Source organism: Lepidochelys kempii, chromosome 9 (assembly GCF_965140285.1).
Source record: "Lepidochelys kempii isolate rLepKem1 chromosome 9, rLepKem1.hap1, whole genome shotgun sequence".
Lineage (NCBI taxonomy): Eukaryota > Metazoa > Chordata > Testudines > Cheloniidae > Lepidochelys > Lepidochelys kempii.
In genome coordinates, this window is record NC_136388.1 from 44,698,593 (window position 1) to 44,715,761 (window position 17,169).

Sequence of the window (17,169 nt, forward strand, 5' to 3'; positions counted from 1 at the left end):
CATGCAAAAAAATGAGGTGACATGTCAAAGTGATGGGTAAGGAGAATGATCTTTGCAGCAGCATTCTGAATGGATAGGAATGGGGAAAGATTGCATTTCTCAAGGGCAAAGAGAAGAATGTTGCAGTAATTGGGACACAAGATGATAGCTGAACTATGTGGACGGATAGGAAAGGCTGTATCCTAGTGGCGTTATGCTGAAAAAATCTGCAAGATTTAGACACAGCCAGGATGTGAGGACCTAGAGAGAGATCCAAGTTGAAGATGATGCCCAGATTACAGATGAGAGTGACTGGCAGGATGGTGGTGTTGTCTACAGTGTATGAAACAGGAGACAGTGGGAAGAGTTTCAGGGGGGAATTAGGAGTTCTGTTTTAGCCAGGTTGAACTTGAACTGACAGCTAGACACAAGCTGAGAGTTTAGTTTGGACAGAAGGAGACCGGTCCAGAGTACAGATAGCTCTGTGAGTAGTCAGCACAGAGATTGTAGTTGAATTTGTGTTTGTGAGACAGATTACCTAGCAATAAAGTGTAGAGGGAGAAGAGAACAGAACCAAGGACAGAGCCCAGTGGAACTCCAACATAATGTTAGAAAGGGATGGGAGAGAATCCTCTAAAGCAGTGGTCTCCAACCTTTTTACGCACAAGATCACTTTTTTAATTTAAGGGCAACCCAGGATCTACCCCATCCCTTCCCCAATGCCCCACCCCACTCCAACCCCCCCCTCCGTCGCTCCCTCTCCCCCCCCCTCACTTACTTTCACCTGGCTGTGGTAGAGGATTGGGGTTCGGGAGGGGGTGCACGCTCGGCTGGGGCCGAGGGTTTCGCAGTGTAGGAGGGGGATCTGGGCTGAGCCTGAGGTACAGGAGGGGGTGCGGGCTCTGGGAGGGAATTTGGGTGTGGGAGGGGGCTCTGGGCTGGGGCAGAGTGTTGGGTCGCAGGAGGGGGTACAGGGTGCTGGCTCTGGGAGGGGGCTCGGGGTTGGGGTGTGGTCTGCCGCCGGGCAGCACTTACCTCCAGCGACTCCTGGTCCATGGTGCAGCGTGGTAAGGCATGCTCCCTGCCTGCCCCGGCCCCACGCCACTCCCAGAAGGAGCCAACGTGCCCCCGCAGCCTTTGGGGAGGGGCGGGGGCACGTGGCTCCGCGCGCTGCCCCTCTCGGCAAGTATCGCCCCCGCAGCTCCCCTTGGCCGGGAACGGGGAGGCGTGGCCAAGGGGAGCTGCGGGGGGGAGTGCTTGCAGGCCCTGGGGGGTGGGAGCAGGGGTCTCCCTCCACGCACTGCTCCTGCCTGCAGGCACTGCTCCCACAGCTTCCCTTGGCGGGAACGGGGAGCCGCGGCCAAGGGGAGCTGCGGGGGCGATGCTTGCAGAGAGGGGCAGCGCGCAGAGCCACGTGCCCCCGCCCCAAGGACCACAGGGGCATGTTGGCCCCTTCTGGGAGTGGCATGGGGCTGGGGCCGGCAGGGAGCCTGCTTTAGCAGCAGCCGCGCTGCGCCACAGACCGGGAGCCGCAGGAGGCTACACCCCACCCCCCGGCCTGAGCCCCCTCCCAGAGCCAGCGTCCCAAACTCTCTCCTGCACCCCAACCCCCAGCCTCCTCCTGGAGCCAGCATCCCATAGCCCCTCCTGCTCTAAAGGACACACAGAAGAATCAGAGAAGTAGAATAAAAAACCTGGAGAGGATGGAGTCATAGAAGCCAAGGGAGGACAGATTTGTGTTTTCTAGGAAACATAATAAAAAGTACAAATGAGATCCACACTATTCAAAAAGGAACAGCAGAGATAAGTTCTACAAAATATTGGCATTATCATCAACTTCAAGAACAAATGAGACAAAGTAAAGCTAGGGAGAAAGGGCTGATCGCTAAAGGAGCTGAGGAAAATTTCATTATGAGTTAGTACAAACTAATATGTATTGAAAAGCTGCTCACTGAAGAGGAGAAAGGCTTGGGGCTGGTCTACACTAGAAAGTTGAATAATGTAGCTGGGTCAACCTAAAGATGTGAAAAATTCACACCCTGGAGAGACAGTTAAGTCAGCCTAAGCATCAGTGTAGAAAGCACTAGATTGATGGAAGAATTTTTCCATTGACCTAGTTACCCTCCTCTCAGAGAGGTGGATTTACTACAGCAAAAGAAGAGCTCCTTCTGTCGCTGTAGTAATGGTCTACACTTCAGCACTACAGAAGCATTTCTTGTGTAGACATAGTCTTGGACAAGTAAACTGGAAAAATATATCTACACAGAGCCAGCTGCTAACTCAAAGATGGGAAAAACTAATGAGTTTCCTGACTTCCTCCTACTCAAAAATATGTGTTGAAAACTGGTGAAAGGGTAATAAACATAAAGGTACATAAACAAAGGGTAATGATAAACAATGAACTAAGTATGAGGTGGGAGGGAGGGAATGAAGTGATCAGGGGGGCCAGGGGTGTCCCATAGGTATCTGCTAGGATCTGTTTGATGTAACAGCTTTATTAATTAAATGGAAGAAAGAATAGAGAGCACTGTAATGAAATTTATAGAGTAAACTGAATTGGGATGACAGGAACACAACATATACCCACAGCTAGCCAAGAAATGAAAGAACAGAGGTTGTCAGGTACAGCACACCTTCTTACAGCTTCAGCTGCAGCTCCAAATAGCCAGTGCTACAAGGAGGCATTCATGCAACTTCAACAGATATTGCTTTTTTAAAAGGTTTCCAAAGCTCAGAGGACCAGCAGCATAAAGGCCATGCTTGATAGATTCCTAATGTCTCAGGAAGCATGCACTAGCCAGCTTCCAAATGCCCTCCCCTTTCTTTCAGTTGAGTCACCAAGGCAGCTGGCTGAGACATCCACCATCGGCTCTGTACTACAAGCTGACAAATTTGGGCCCTGCCCATTGCAAAGTGTAAATCCCAAAGATCTGCCCTTTATCCACTTTAACATTTCCCAATAGATAGTGAAGATAGTTCTGTATACAGTATAGCCTGGAAAGATGAATATGGATTATTGCCATACTCAACAAGTAAGTTTTTAAGCCTAGAGTCAGAGGAAGGGTGGGGATATGGAGCAAAGGTAAGAGGTCCTGGAATTTTTCCTGGATGCTTCTCAATTTTAAACTGTTAATGTTATTCTGAAAAGGTAATATATTACCTTCAAGTTCTTTCTTTGGAATTTATATTACATTCAGAGAAAAGGATCCTGGAGTGGGCAGAAGTCACTCTATTATATAATATGTTTATACTCAAATTTGGTGGTGGCTATTTTTAAGACACTCTTAACCAAACTCCATTTAGTCATATCATTCCACCGTTATTCTCTAGACAGGAAGCCAGGATACCAAAATGTCCATCATTGTCATATCCTCCAAAGCTGTTACTGCTATTCTATGAATAGGCTTCCAAGATGTTCCAAATGCAGTTTAAGCTGTATCCATTCTACTTAGATTGTAAGCTCTCTGGGGAAGGGACTGTATTTATGTTCCGAGTTTGTATACCACCTAGCATAATGAGGTCCTGTTCCCTGACTAGGACTCCTAGGTGCTATGGTAATACAAATAATTATTAATAAAGCCAAGTCCTTTGCACAGCACCACCTATTCTGTGTGTTCCACCTTCCCTCAAAAATCTCTGGCCACGTAGGAGAGGCTCTGAATTTCAGGGAGCATGATGGATCGAACAAAGAAAAGCCATTTTGGAGCAAGCACACCTGTGGATCTGGAGGATTTCTTGCTGGTAAATGCTCCATGTCACATTAACTTTGGTTCTGCATTCTAAGAGCCCCAAAAGGGTCACAGACAGCTGATGCAATGGCACATCAATGACAGGAGAGCCTGGCAATAGAACAGAGGGACATACACTCTGTGCCAATGCGCCATGATTGAGAATTTGAGGCTCGTATGGCTTGCATGTTCCTTGACTCCTTGAAAGTGAGGTCATGGCCCAGTCCTTCCACCTGGCAATAATTCCTCCATCTAGTGGGAAAGAGGATTTCAAAGACTCAGTTGTTGATAAATTTTTCTTTAAGCAGGATGGGATAACTTGACCAGTACAGACTACGGGGTCCTGGAAAACCCTTACAGGAAACTGCCCACTGAAATTACTGATGCCATCTTAAAAATATTCAGCAATTTGATACACCAGGTCCATTAACTTACTTGGTTCCACCATACAGTGGGTCAAAAAATTGAGCAGTAATCCTTGCAGCATACCAAGAAACAGCCACCATAGATGAGAGTCCTATGGAGAAAAATTCAAAATGCACATACTTAAATAAACCTTTAAATAGTTCTACAGCTTTAAATTATGAAAATAGATGTACTTTTCACTTAGTTTGCTAATCATGAAAGCAGTATTGAGCTTTCAGTATTGAGTGTCCTAAGTTCAGTCTCAATGCACAATGATGGTATCTTACCTGCTAAAATGAAGATCACTCCCCCCGTTACAGAAATCTTTACTTTTGTATTTTCATTACTCATCCCAACTTGTGTGCACTTTAAACCAAACAATGACAGCGCAGTAGCCAAGAGACCCAAGACGATGGAAATGATCATCAGAGCACGACATGCTTGTATGTAAGCTGCATTAGAAAAGCGGGACAAAAAAAATCAGTTCTTGCACAAGTAATTTAACAAAATTCCATTTTGAAAGTATATGTTCATCAAAGAAAACATCAAATAATTATCAGAATTAGTGATGAGTGAAGCTTACAAAGTGTAGCTATTTGGTTTGCAGAAGCATCTACAAGTCAGAATGTTTATGCAGTATAGAAATTAATGAGGTGGCAAACTTTAATGCTGAACTGGATTAACTAGTAGTGATGGGGTTAACAGTTTCAATAACACCTAATAGAGATTTTTACTAACCTGAAAAATTACACCCAAATGAGTGAGTTGGTTATCTGATCACCAGAACTATATGAACCATTGCTTGTTGTAAAGCCAAATGTAAGTTTTTGTGTCCATTAAAAATGGTGTGTGAAAAAGAGTAGGTACTAATTTAGAGGAGACCTTGGAAATCTGGATCTTCATGTTTAAATTCTCCTATGCATTTATCAGATGTTCATTGTATAAGCTATTTGGGCTTGTAAGAAGGGTGAGCGCACAGCCTGAACAGACACACCTTTCTGGAAAGTTTAGGGTTGCATGACACGGAACTGTGCATCACTAAAGATAGGGATCCATATGGACAATGCTCAAAGAATGTTAAGATTTAGTTCTTTCAAACTCCTAAAGTATTAAACAGGATTACTTGTAATTTACCAGAGGATTAAATCATACCTTTAGGGTAACTGATGTAAAGTTTAATGATTACATTATTTTCTAACAAAGGGATTTACTACTACACCCCTTATCACATTATAATAATCTCAACAACCTTAACTATGGAGCTGCTAGAGTTAATTCCATAACAGGAGGGGTTACTCTCAATTTTGACTTTTTTATTTTTTATCAGGTTACAAACTAAGCTAATTTACATCAATAGTAATTGCAGCACATGATTCTACATCAAAGATGGCACAGAGCTAATTCCACCACCTAAATCTGTTTCATTGCCAATGTTCCATTACACAATAGTTTTATTGTTTTTCAACTTAATTTATATTTAGTCTCTGACCTTCTGACATCCGTTCAATATCCTAGTTATTGCTTAACATTTGCTTGGCTGTAGTTTTTCCACTTCCAGCTTTGGAGAAAGTAGCAACAATTTGCACATAAATGGCATCTGTCAAAGACCTTGAGAAAGCTAATTATTATTCCCATTTGATAAACAGGAAAACTGAGGCACAGATACTCCGTGACTACCTGATTCCCAGTCCCCCACTCTAACCATTACATCATGATGACTCTAGATGAAAATATGTTACTTATGTTTAAGATTAGATAATATATACGGTGGACAGAACATTCAGAGTGAACCACTTTGAGGTTGTGTATAGAGCACATAATAGTGATTAAAATTTGTGTTGTTTTCCAGTCAGTCTTGTTGGGTAAATATTTGAACCTTCAAGCCAAACCTGTTTTTAAAATTTAAGACTCATAAAAGGAAGCCCAGTAGGTTAACGCTTATGCATCCTCTGTGTATGAATTGTATTCTTTATACTTTAACACCAAAAAGGGGAATTTAATTCCTGTCTTGTTTTAAGGCTGATGATCAGTATGTAAATAAATGGTCAATGGCGATAGCTGAATCTCAATTTATTTTGCCAAAAACATATTAAATACAATTTCTGTTTTAGTCCAAAGTGCTTTCACATACAAGATCCCAAAGAATGTGAATCTGAATATCAAAAATAGATTAATTGTAGAAGGTGGCTGAAGAAAGCAAGCTGGTCAGTTTCACCTTCTGGGGCTTCATCACCCAATTTGAGGTCCTGGAATCCTCCTTTTAGATACTGCAAAACAAGTTTCTGCATCCTTAGGCCTTTTGTTGAGCAGTTCATCTTCTTTCCATGCAAAACTGTTTGATGTTTGCCTTCTTAGATTCTCTCTCTGCACTTATTTTGTCCAGTAGCTTATCTCTTGGACCCACCATCTCACCTTTCTTGTTTTTCATCAATCTGCTCTTCAGTTTGTTTTTCTATTTTCTTTGTTCAGTTTTCTTTTTCCAGGACATCGTTCATTCTTTACCTACTTCAATCTCCTCCTTTGATGCAATGATGGGATACAAAGTATCTACAATAGCACCTCAGAATTATGAACACCAGAGTTACAAACTGACCAGTCAATCACACGCCTCATTTGAAACCAGAAGTACGCAATTAGGCAGCAGGAGAGACCAAAAAAGCAAATACAGTACAGTACTCTGTTAAACATAAACTACTAAAAAAATAAAGAGAGAGCAGCATTTTTCCTCTACATAGTAAAGTTTCAAAGCTGTATTAAGTCAATGTTCAGTTGTAAACTTTTGAAAGAACAACCTCCATTGCCGAGGTGTTCATAACTCTGAGGTTCTACTGCATTATATTTCCATAAATATATTCCTTATGTGAAGCCTTGATTAACCTCTCTAATCTGAAACAGAGACACTGAATCTTAACTCAAGAATAATAAAACTAGAGTTTAAAGTGCCAATACAAATAGAAATTGGCAGCTGATTAACTGCTTAGTGACAAAAGCTTGATCTATCAGCTGTAACACAGGTGCTAAATACATAAATAATTTAATATAGTTGCAGGTTTCAGAGTAGCAGCCGTGTTATATCCACAAAATGAAAAGGAGTACTTGTGGCACCTTAGAGACTAACAAATTTATTTGAGCATAAGCTTTCATGAGCTACAGATCACTTCATTGGATGCAGTGAGCTGTATCTCACGAAAGCTTATGCTCAAATAAATTTGTTAGTCTCTAAGGTGCCACAAGTACTCCTTTTCTTTTTAATATAGTTGATCTCTTATGCACCACACTCTGAATTAGCAGTGCCTAAAATAAGATATTCAATCAAACCACTTATCTGTGTTAAAGGGATCTAGATATCTTTGACTGTATCTGTATTATACAAATACAGATTCTGGGCCATATCCTGCCCTCTATATATGCATCAACTGTGGTCAGATTGTTAAGTTTAGTTTGTTCTCAATACTGACTATGTCATCTACTATGCTGTGAATTGCCCATTTACAGTTGCTCACATAAACTTTGGCTGTCATAACTTTTAGGCACCTGACTGGGTGATATCTTATCTCCACTATCAGTTTTTGTTTCCTGAACAGTCCCCAAACCCTGTATAACACTCCTTTACTTCTAAAGTTTCATACTTCAAAAATAATTGTATTAGGTGTCCAAAGAATCTCAAGGCATCTTATACAATAGATGAAAATGTAAAAGTTAAATCAAAATTAATATACTAAGTGAAGTCCTACTGATCTAAAAAAAGGTTTTAAACCTGATTTAAAGGGAGCTAAATCTGATATCAGAGGGCACTCTAACCAGCTAGGGCTGCCAATGCAGAGACCTTCAAGAGATTCCTCCTGCTTCTCTTTAAAACCATGCTCTAACAGCCCATCACCAAAGATGCCCTTCCTTTCTACCTCTGATCTCATTCATTTTCATTGTTTCAGCTACATTTCTGTACAGATGATTCCTGAATAACCTCTACATTGGAGCTGAACACTGACCCTCATCTGTGCGATCTTATGCTTCCAACTCCCTCAGGAATCCTCTGGATGTCCTGCTGCTCTCTTAATCTCCAGAACTGAGCTACTTATTTCTTCCAAACCATTTTTCTCCACCCTCCTGATCTGTCACCATAACAACTCCACCATCCTTCCTGTCTCCCAGGCTTGAAACTCTCATCTTTGACTCTTCTTTTCTTCCATAAATCCAGTGTCTCCAAGTTCTATTGCTTTTTTCCTCTGTTATAAGAAAATCCACTTTTTCCTTACTATCTTCATCTCTTTTCTTGTCTCAAATATTGCAAACTCTACAGCCCCCAGGATATCCAACATACTTCTGCTTAAGAAACATTCCCTTCCCGCTGGTCTAACCACAGAGCCACCCTCTGAATATATTCATTCACTTCCTCTTACTGCATCAAATTTAAGATTCAAGTTCTCACCAGCCCTACCTATAAATTTCCTATATGTCTGCTCTCATTTCTCCCTTAGACCCCGTCCCCCACTCCCACTCCCTACTATGGTCTCATCCTCCTCCAAATCCTCTTTCGGTTCCCTTTCTTTCCTCCCACTTTTGCCTTTGCATCCTCACTCCTGATGTTCTTTTCTGCCTCCTCTGAGTTTCTTTAAAGCCACATCTTCCAAAAGGCTTTCTTACCTTCTTATCAGTGACACAGTCCTGTGTTACTGAGTAGGGAATTCTAAAAAAATTCCCACTGGTATCACCACTGTGTAAATTTATAGTGCCGTATAAATTATTACTAATAAGATGCTATGTGGAGCCAGAAGCTCTAAATGATGAGGCCCAGTCCAGTGGCAGATTTATATCCTAACACAATCCATGCTCAAATAAGCAGCCTGCAGAGAGAAAACAGGTGGATATTATCCTAACTGTTATTGCAGAATGCAAGAAGTTTATTCACACCACATTTTATGTTCCTCTCAGTCTAAAGTAATACAAAGAAAACTACACAAACCATTTTAAAATTGCTTGTGAGAGAAAAATAGTTTAAGGAAATTATAAATCTCCACTAGCAGGAGCAGTTACCTTTTACCTTTAGTGTACTGTAACTTAAGTTCTTAAAATGTAATTAAAATCTTTTCTAAATTAGAAAGTATGTTTTAGGGCTTGTTTACACATTAAATTTATTCTGGTTTAAAGTAGAGTGTGAATTTAAAGTGGAATAGCTACTGTGGAATAACTCCATGTGCAGACACTTGTATTCCAGAACAAGACTGCCTTTTTCCAAATTAACTTAATCCACTTTGGAAGATAAACCAGAAAAAAAGCAATCTTATTCCAGAATAACTCCATGTATAGAAGCCTTTAGATTTAGAGTACATAAATCTACATGATTTATGCCTGCAGTTTACAATATAATGAATATTGTCACTACATAAATAAAACTTTAGAACAATCCAAAGAAAGATTTTGTTGAAGATTTACATATTTAACTCAGATACACGGCAATTCAGATTTCTGAAGTTTAAAACCAAATCCAATCAGAAAAGAACCCTCTACTTCTAATACATAGATTAATTTAAATAATATTTAATAGCTTTTTTCATTTCTCTCAGAACACAATGTATTAGTCTGAATATGCAGTTTACCATAAATGCTATTTCATACCTACTTATATTAAAAAACTCCCAATGCAGTATACTGAAGTCAAATATTAAGACTATGCCTATAAAATATCTCTCTGAAAAAAATAAACACACACTGTAAGACACTCATTAAGGCTAGAAATGGTACAATATCCAGTTATCTTTCCACAGGATGTCAGAAAGCAGATTACATTATATTTAAAATGCCTATTAAAAGAATCACTGCCTGATTAAGTGAGTTGATATATATTATTTTTATAGCTTTTTCTAATGTGCTTTGTTTGACACATTCTGCTGCTTTATCAGCTATTTTAGAGCAATAGTGTGAGAAGCCCTTATTGACCAAAAATATCTATTTTTACCTTTTGTCACAGTTCCCAGTGAACACCCCCTCCTGCTCACTCACTAGGACTGATGTAAGGAGAATCCAAGCCTCTGTGCTCTCGATCCCCTAGGGTATGAAGCTTCCAGAGCCTCAGCAGACTGCAGCATTAGTTCCTCTCCTGGCTTTTCTGGCACATTTCCTAGGCACTGATTCTGAGTCCGTACCCCTTCTCAAAAAATGGGGGTCTTCAGCCCACCTGCCCTATGCCCCATGACCAGCACTGACCGCTGAATACCCCAGTTACTTAAACAGAACTCCACTTCTGGTTTACAGTTTAACTCTCTCAGGAGCATGCAACAGCTGTAAAGAACACACACACACCACAGTCTAACACCTTTATTCTCTTTTATACTTAATCATGTAAAGCACAGAGTACAGATCATACAAAATAATAAACACCTGAAACTACTATGTCCCTCACTTTCTAGCTCACCCTTCCTTTGTGAGTCCTTGGGGAACCATCTGGGTCCCAGAAGGCAGGCAGGGTGTCCCTGCCTCATGCATACTATTATATAGTGAATGGTCTCTCCCTCATGGACTGAAGAAAATTGCGCCCCCCCCCCCCCCCCCGGCAGACCAGCCTCTGTCTTTTTAAAACCTTCAGTTTCCTGTATCAGGTGACATCTTTGTCAGCTTCACCAAATGAGCACAAACCCCGCAGATGACTCTGTTGCCAAGGTGACTTTCCCCTTGCTAACTCAGTTACTCTGGACAGGAACCACCAGTCTTTTGTCTCTCCCAGCGGTGTAAAAAAACCACCCCCATGAGGGGAGTAGCTCGTGCACTGTCTACACTGCCACTTTACAGCGCTGAAACTTGCAGCACTCAGGGGAGTGTTTTTTCAGACCCCTGAGCGAGAAAGTTACAGCGCTGTAAAGTGGCAGTGTAGACAAGGCCAAACGGACAACAGAGGAGGCAAAGGCTGAACATTCAGAAGTTTACAGCCTGATACAGACACATAGGGTTAATAATCTCACACAAAATTCATAAATTGTACAGACATAGTCCCAATTCATCACACCTTTACCTTCCATTACTACTAGACAGGATATAGGGTTAAATTTTTTATAACTGACATTACTTCTTTCCAACAAATTCTTCTATTACATAAAAAATATTGCACAAAAATAGAGACGTACCAGGCAGTGCCAACACAGAATCAAATTTTCTGCAGTTGAAGACTCCAGTGCTATCTTCTGCACAGCTTTTCCACAGGTTTTCAAACAAGCTAGAAGTTGTAATTACGTTCCCATGTATGGTGGAGATTTTCCAGTAACTATTCGATAAAGTGGCACCCTCAATTAGCCACCCACATAAGCTCAGCAGAAAGCCAGTGATTTCCAAAGCAGCAGACATGTTTGTGAATATTAACACACTAAACTATGTCTATCTTTTATTAAAATGAAGTGTATACAAATATTGCTCCCTTCAGAAGACTACGTGCTGTTCTATCTCTGGTTTCACTCCAAAATGAAGCTACCTTTGCTCTTTGCCCAACCCACAGAGTGATAAGGTTTTTTGTACATGACTGTAATATCTGGGAGCAATTTATGGGAAAGATGTTAATTGAAATAATTTGATAAACTTACAAATTCTATTTAACATTTTTTGTGATTAAAAGTTACAGAGTGAGCCCATCATGCATCCAGAGTCAGAAAGTCTAACCAGTGTTCTGACTATCACTCCTCTTATGAAGTGTTTGAGACTGGTAAATTTTTGTGATTTTCATAAATCTCTATCTTATTTTTATCAATCACAGGTTTACATAAGGCTACTATTACTTGGAATTTTATTGCTGCTTTGAAAGTTTAATGTTCTTATATTATTTGCTTTAAGATAAAATTTGATTGTAAATTCAACAGCAGGAACTTTGTTTTGTACATACAGCACTTTCTGTACTTTTGGAAGTTTATTATGTACAACTATAAATCATACCATCACAAAATATATTTTAGTGAAGATGGACAGCTACTATATTACTATACTGAGTATTTCAAAGGATGTTAAAGTTTATGGATAAAAGGTAAACATTAATATTTTACAGACTATTGATCTCTAGTTAAAGTGATATATCCTCATGAAACCGCATCCCACTCACACTGGAAAATGAAAATATGACAACACAAGTTTCACCGAATCACAGCAAAATAAGACAAAGTCTCAGGAGGATTGAATCACAATTGGAAAACAGTTATATGGATAGCAATATCAATTTATTAAAAGTTTTAGTTTGTCATAGGTTGTTATTTTTTTAGAGTTCTACTGACTAAGGGTATAATCATATCCCAGGCTAGCTCCACAGAAGAAATGTGCACTGGCACTTAATGACTTTAGTAACTGAAACTCCTTGCAAATATCAATGGGTTTAACCATCTTTTACAGGTAGTAAACTGCTTCTACCTCACCTTGAAAAGAAAGCAAAATTTCTTTACAAACTAGATCCTTATGTTGTGTTAGAATTCTGTAGATATGCAACTTGATATAATACAGTTATAAAATGATTTCATTATGTAAATTTTACATACAGACTCCCAAAAGGACATCACAAGTGCCACAAATTCTTAGTAAACCAGATGAGTCTGCTCTTTTAGATAGGCTCATCAAACCTCTCTGGCCATTTTGTGGCTAGGCTGTAGAAGGGTGGGTTTGGTTGCAAAGGGATGTTAGAACACAATATGCCTACTTCTGCTACCATAAAAATCAATGGGAGTTTTGCTGTTGACTTAGACAAGAGCAGATTTGGGACTCTAAGGATATGTGTGCACAGCAGTTAAATGTCCATGGCTGGCCCATGTCAGCTGACTTGGGCTTGTGGGGCTTGGGCTAATGGGCTGAAAAACTGCATTGTAGACTAAGTCAGCTAACGCAAGCTAGCTGCGGGTATTTAATTGTTGTGTAGACATATCCTAAATGCCTTCCTGCAGTACTTGCTGTGCTCACCTGTGCCTTTGCACTTGAAAGGCAATCTTAAAGCTCTGAGATGGCCATGAGGATTTGCTCCTCATGAGGTATGAGTCAAAAATTGTGGTAACAATTTCACTTCTCAAGAGAATCCTACCAAATCCTGCACTTCTGCCTCAGGGAGTCTCTACAGTTTTAAAGTGATGGGACTTTAAATCAGCATATTGTAGCAGTGCTTATATCCCTTTTGAAGAACTTGCTATTTTTACCAAAAAAGAAGAGGGAGAACTTCAGGCTCATTTATCCCTACATTGGCTTTGATCCTCACTAGCTGACAGATTACCGCTCCTCAGACTACCTCTGGCACGGCTGAATTCAGTTAGGCACTTTTTATATTAGCGACAGTGATCACTTGTGTTTAATGAAAGGGCCTTGAGTCATTTTGCTTTCCTTGATGCTCAGAGATCTGAACCTTAACCTTTAGAGCACAGTGCAAGACTTCTCTCTTCAAACATGTGCTTGAGAGGGTAGTTTGTGTTTTATGCTTTGTTGTGTCTGGATCATCTGCCATAAAAGATCTCACTCTGACACAGGGTTAATTAACAAACTTCAGCTCTATTATAGCTGCTTACAACATGGCTTCTTCAGCCTCCTGGCTTCTCAGACAATTTCTCAGGAGATGTTGCTTCCAAAAGTTAATTGGTCTCAGCATGTGATTCGATACTTGATGCATAATAGTCTGTATGTAAGGTGAATTTTGTAACAAATCTGTTGTGGTCATAATTTGACCTTCGAGGCGGTGGAAAAAAACATGTTCTTGTAGATACATCTTGTTATGGTATGCACTAAGCAGGAGTTGAACACAAGCATGAAGGCGGCATACCATTAGTGGAAGATAATGATCTGTAACATGACTGGATGCAAGGGATCGGGCACGAGGATGGGTCGTGATGAGTTAGTGTATATAAGAAAGGGTAAATCAGCATTTTGGGGTCCCCCTCCGGCTAGCGAGGGGGTATCACGCTTAAGCATTATTAAACTTGTCTCATTGAGAAATACTCTGCATTTTACTTGTCTGGTTAATGCGCCTCAGCCTCGGAGCGAACTTTTACGTGACCTACAAGTGTAATTCATAACAGTTTTGGCGCCCAATGTGGGGCCCAAGGCTCGCCCGTTCAATACTAAGAGTCGGACTCCCCTCTTTGGAGATCCTGACCGCTGGCATAAGGTGAGTTCACCTTGGGAGTTCCAGGAGGGGGGAACAATCCGTGCACAAAGGGCGGTAAGGTGGCGCGTTAAGGTAACCCATTATGGGTTCTGGGCAGAGTGTAAGTAAGGGGACCCCTTTGGCTGAAATTCTTGAGAATTGGGGGAATATTTCTGGTACACATGGGTTAGGTAAAAAGAAAGCTGTAATCTTGTGCAAGGTTGTGTGGCCAGCACTAACAACTCAAACACCTTTTGAATGGCCACCGGATGGGTCCTTTGCTGGGGAAAAGTTAACAGCATTTAGGAAAAGGCTGGAGGACAAAGCTCCAGCCCAGATGGATTATTGGTATCTCTGGGACAACTGGGCTTATGCGCATGCGAAAGGATGTCCTCTTTTCTCCTCCTTTTCTTATTCATCTCAGGGGTCTCCAGCCCCGCTCTGTGCTATGCCTGCTTCTGCCCCTCCTCCAGTTTACCCTCGGCTTTCTGACCTATGCCCAGGACCAGTTGCAAGCCTTAAGACAGGACTTCCAGGCAGAAAAGGAAGCACTGGCTAAGCAAGTACCAGTCCTTCAAAGACTTGTCAAAATTTAACCATTTGTGCTCAGCATATGTCGTAACAACAGTGTGTCTGCCATAAAAGGAAATTAAATCGTTAAACCGCCAATTGGCTGTGCGTTCTGTCCAGGTGACAAGCCTCATGGGGGAGGACTCGGGTAGCCCTTGTGAGTGAGAATATTTAAGAGAAGAGACCAGGAGGGCTGGGGGCTAGTTAAGAAGCCCACCCTCCTTGTTAAATTGGCAGTGGGACAAAGCTAGTGCTCATGGAAGGGACAGTTCAGAGAGAAAAACAGGATCGGGCCCAAGCGGTCAGGCAACAGATAGAGAGATTGGAAAACAGGTTGGAAACTTGGAGGGCATAGTGATAATACTTGCAATGGTAAAATCTAAGTTGATTGGGTGTCGTTTTGGGAGATAAACAAGTGATTAAGAAAGGAAAGTGAGAAGTTAACTTTGTAGTTGCTGGAGGGAACTAAGCAGTTGAACTTTGTGAAATACTAGAAAGAAAAAGAATTCTTGGTTTCTTTGCAGCTACTTTGAGGAAAATGGGCCCTCTTCCAAAGGAATGCAATTATACAGTGCTACTTAATTAATATCTTATTAGGCTCCAAGGGGCTACAATAGGTGGTGTCTTCCTTTTCAGGTCGCTGTGTGTTTGACAGATGGAGTTAAAAGTAAAAAGCAATCAAAAGTCTGGTAAAGTTTATTGTGCCCTTTTTAAAGTAAGAATCTTTAAGCTGTGGATCCAAAAGCAAGCCGGAAAGCATTTGTTTTAATGTAAATTACCTAACTGATAATGTAGAAGCCACTGAAACGTAGGCTGCCTATGAAACAAATACAAGAAAATATGGGTAATTCCTCTGTTTTGCCTGCAATTAACAATGGTATTTATATAAAAAGGAAATATTTTAAGCAACGACTGACTGCCCAGAATGGGTAGATCTATGTTCTTTTTGTCTTTCAGAAAATCAGAGAAAACTGATGCCAGCTAAAAAGCAATTTCCTGGTGCAAGTGCTAGAGGAGCCAACTGGGGGGGAGCTTTTCTTGACCTGCTGCTCACAAACAGGGAAGAATTAGTGGGGGAAGCAAAAGTGGACGGGAATCTGGGAGGTAGTGACCATGAGTTGGTTGAGTTCAGGATCCTGACACAGGGAAGAAAGGTAAGCAGCAGGATACGGACCCTGGACTTCAGGAAAGCAGACTTCGACTCCCTCAGGGAACGGATGGGTAGGATCCCCTGGGGGACTAACATGAAGGGGAAAGGAGTCCAGGAGAGCTGGCTGTATTTCAAGGAATCCCTGTTGAGGTTACAGGGACAAACCATCCCGATGAGTCGAAAGAATAGTAAATATGGCAGGCGACCAGCTTGGCTTAACGGTGAAATCCTAGCGGATCTTAAACATAAAAAAGAAGCTCACAAGAAGTGGAAGGTTGGACATATGACCAGGGAACAGTCTAAAAATATTGCTCGGGCATGTAGGAATGAAATCAGGAGGGTCAAATCACACCTGGAGCTGCAGCTAGCAAGAGATGTCAAGAGTAACAAGAAGGGTTTCTTCAGGTATGTTGGCAACAAGAAGAAAGCCAAGGAAAGTGTGGGCCCCTTACTGAATGAGGGAGGCAACCTAGTGACAGAGGATGTGGAAAAAGCTAATGTGCTCAATGCTTTTTTTGCCGCTGTCTTCACTAACAAGGACAGCTCCCAGACTGCTGCGCTGGGCATCACAACATGGGGAGTAGATGGCCAGCCCTCTGTGGAGAAAGAGGTGGTTAGGGACTATTTAGAAAAGCTGGACGTGCACAAGTCCATGGGGCCGGACGAGTTGCATCCGAGAGTGCTAAAGGAATTGGCGGCTGTGATTGCAGAGCCATTGGCCATTATCTTTGAAAACTTGTGGCGAACGGGGGAAGTCCCAGATGACTGGAAAAAGGCTAATGTAGTGCCCATCTTTAAAAAAGGGAAGAAGGAGGATCCTGGGAACTACAGGCCAGTCAGCCTCACCTCAGTCCCTGGAAAAATCATGGCGCAGATCCTCAAGGAATCAATCCTGAAGCACTTACATGAGAGGAAAGTGATCAGGAACAGTCAGCATGGATTCACCAAGGGAAGGTCATGCCTGACTAATCTAATCGCCTTCTATGATGAGATTACTGGTTCTATGGATGAAGGGAAAGCAGTGGATGTATTGTTTCTTGACTTTAGCAAAGCTTTTGACACGCTCTCCCACAGTATTCTTGTCAGCAAGTTAAAGAAGTACGGGCTGGATGAATGCACTATAAGGTGGGTAGAAAGTTGGCTAGATTGTTGGGCTCAACGGGTAGTGATCAATGGCTCCATGTCTAGTTGGCAGCCGGTGTCAAGTGGAGTGCCCCAGGGGTCGGTCCTGGGGCCGGTTTTGTTCAATA

The 17,169-nt window shown here is 41.6% G+C and overlaps 1 protein-coding gene across 2 annotated transcripts in view; it reads right to left on the bottom strand.

The window, feature by feature from the left end:
* Window positions 1–17,169, bottom strand: part of LOC140917376 (claudin-19) — a 35,887-nt gene that overhangs the window by 3,747 nt on the left and 14,971 nt on the right. Inside the window, exons 2-3 of one of the 2 annotated variants that reach the window (XM_073360056.2) lie at window positions 4,400–4,564; window positions 4,143–4,224 (exon numbers count right to left, since the gene is read on the bottom strand). In XM_073360056.2, coding sequence (XP_073216157.2) covers window positions 4,143–4,224; window positions 4,400–4,564 — 247 coding nt within the window. Of the gene's footprint in view, window positions 1–1,014; window positions 1,103–4,142; window positions 4,225–4,399; window positions 4,565–17,169 lie in introns of those variants that run through there. The other variant, XR_012160816.1, reaches the window with a different exon arrangement.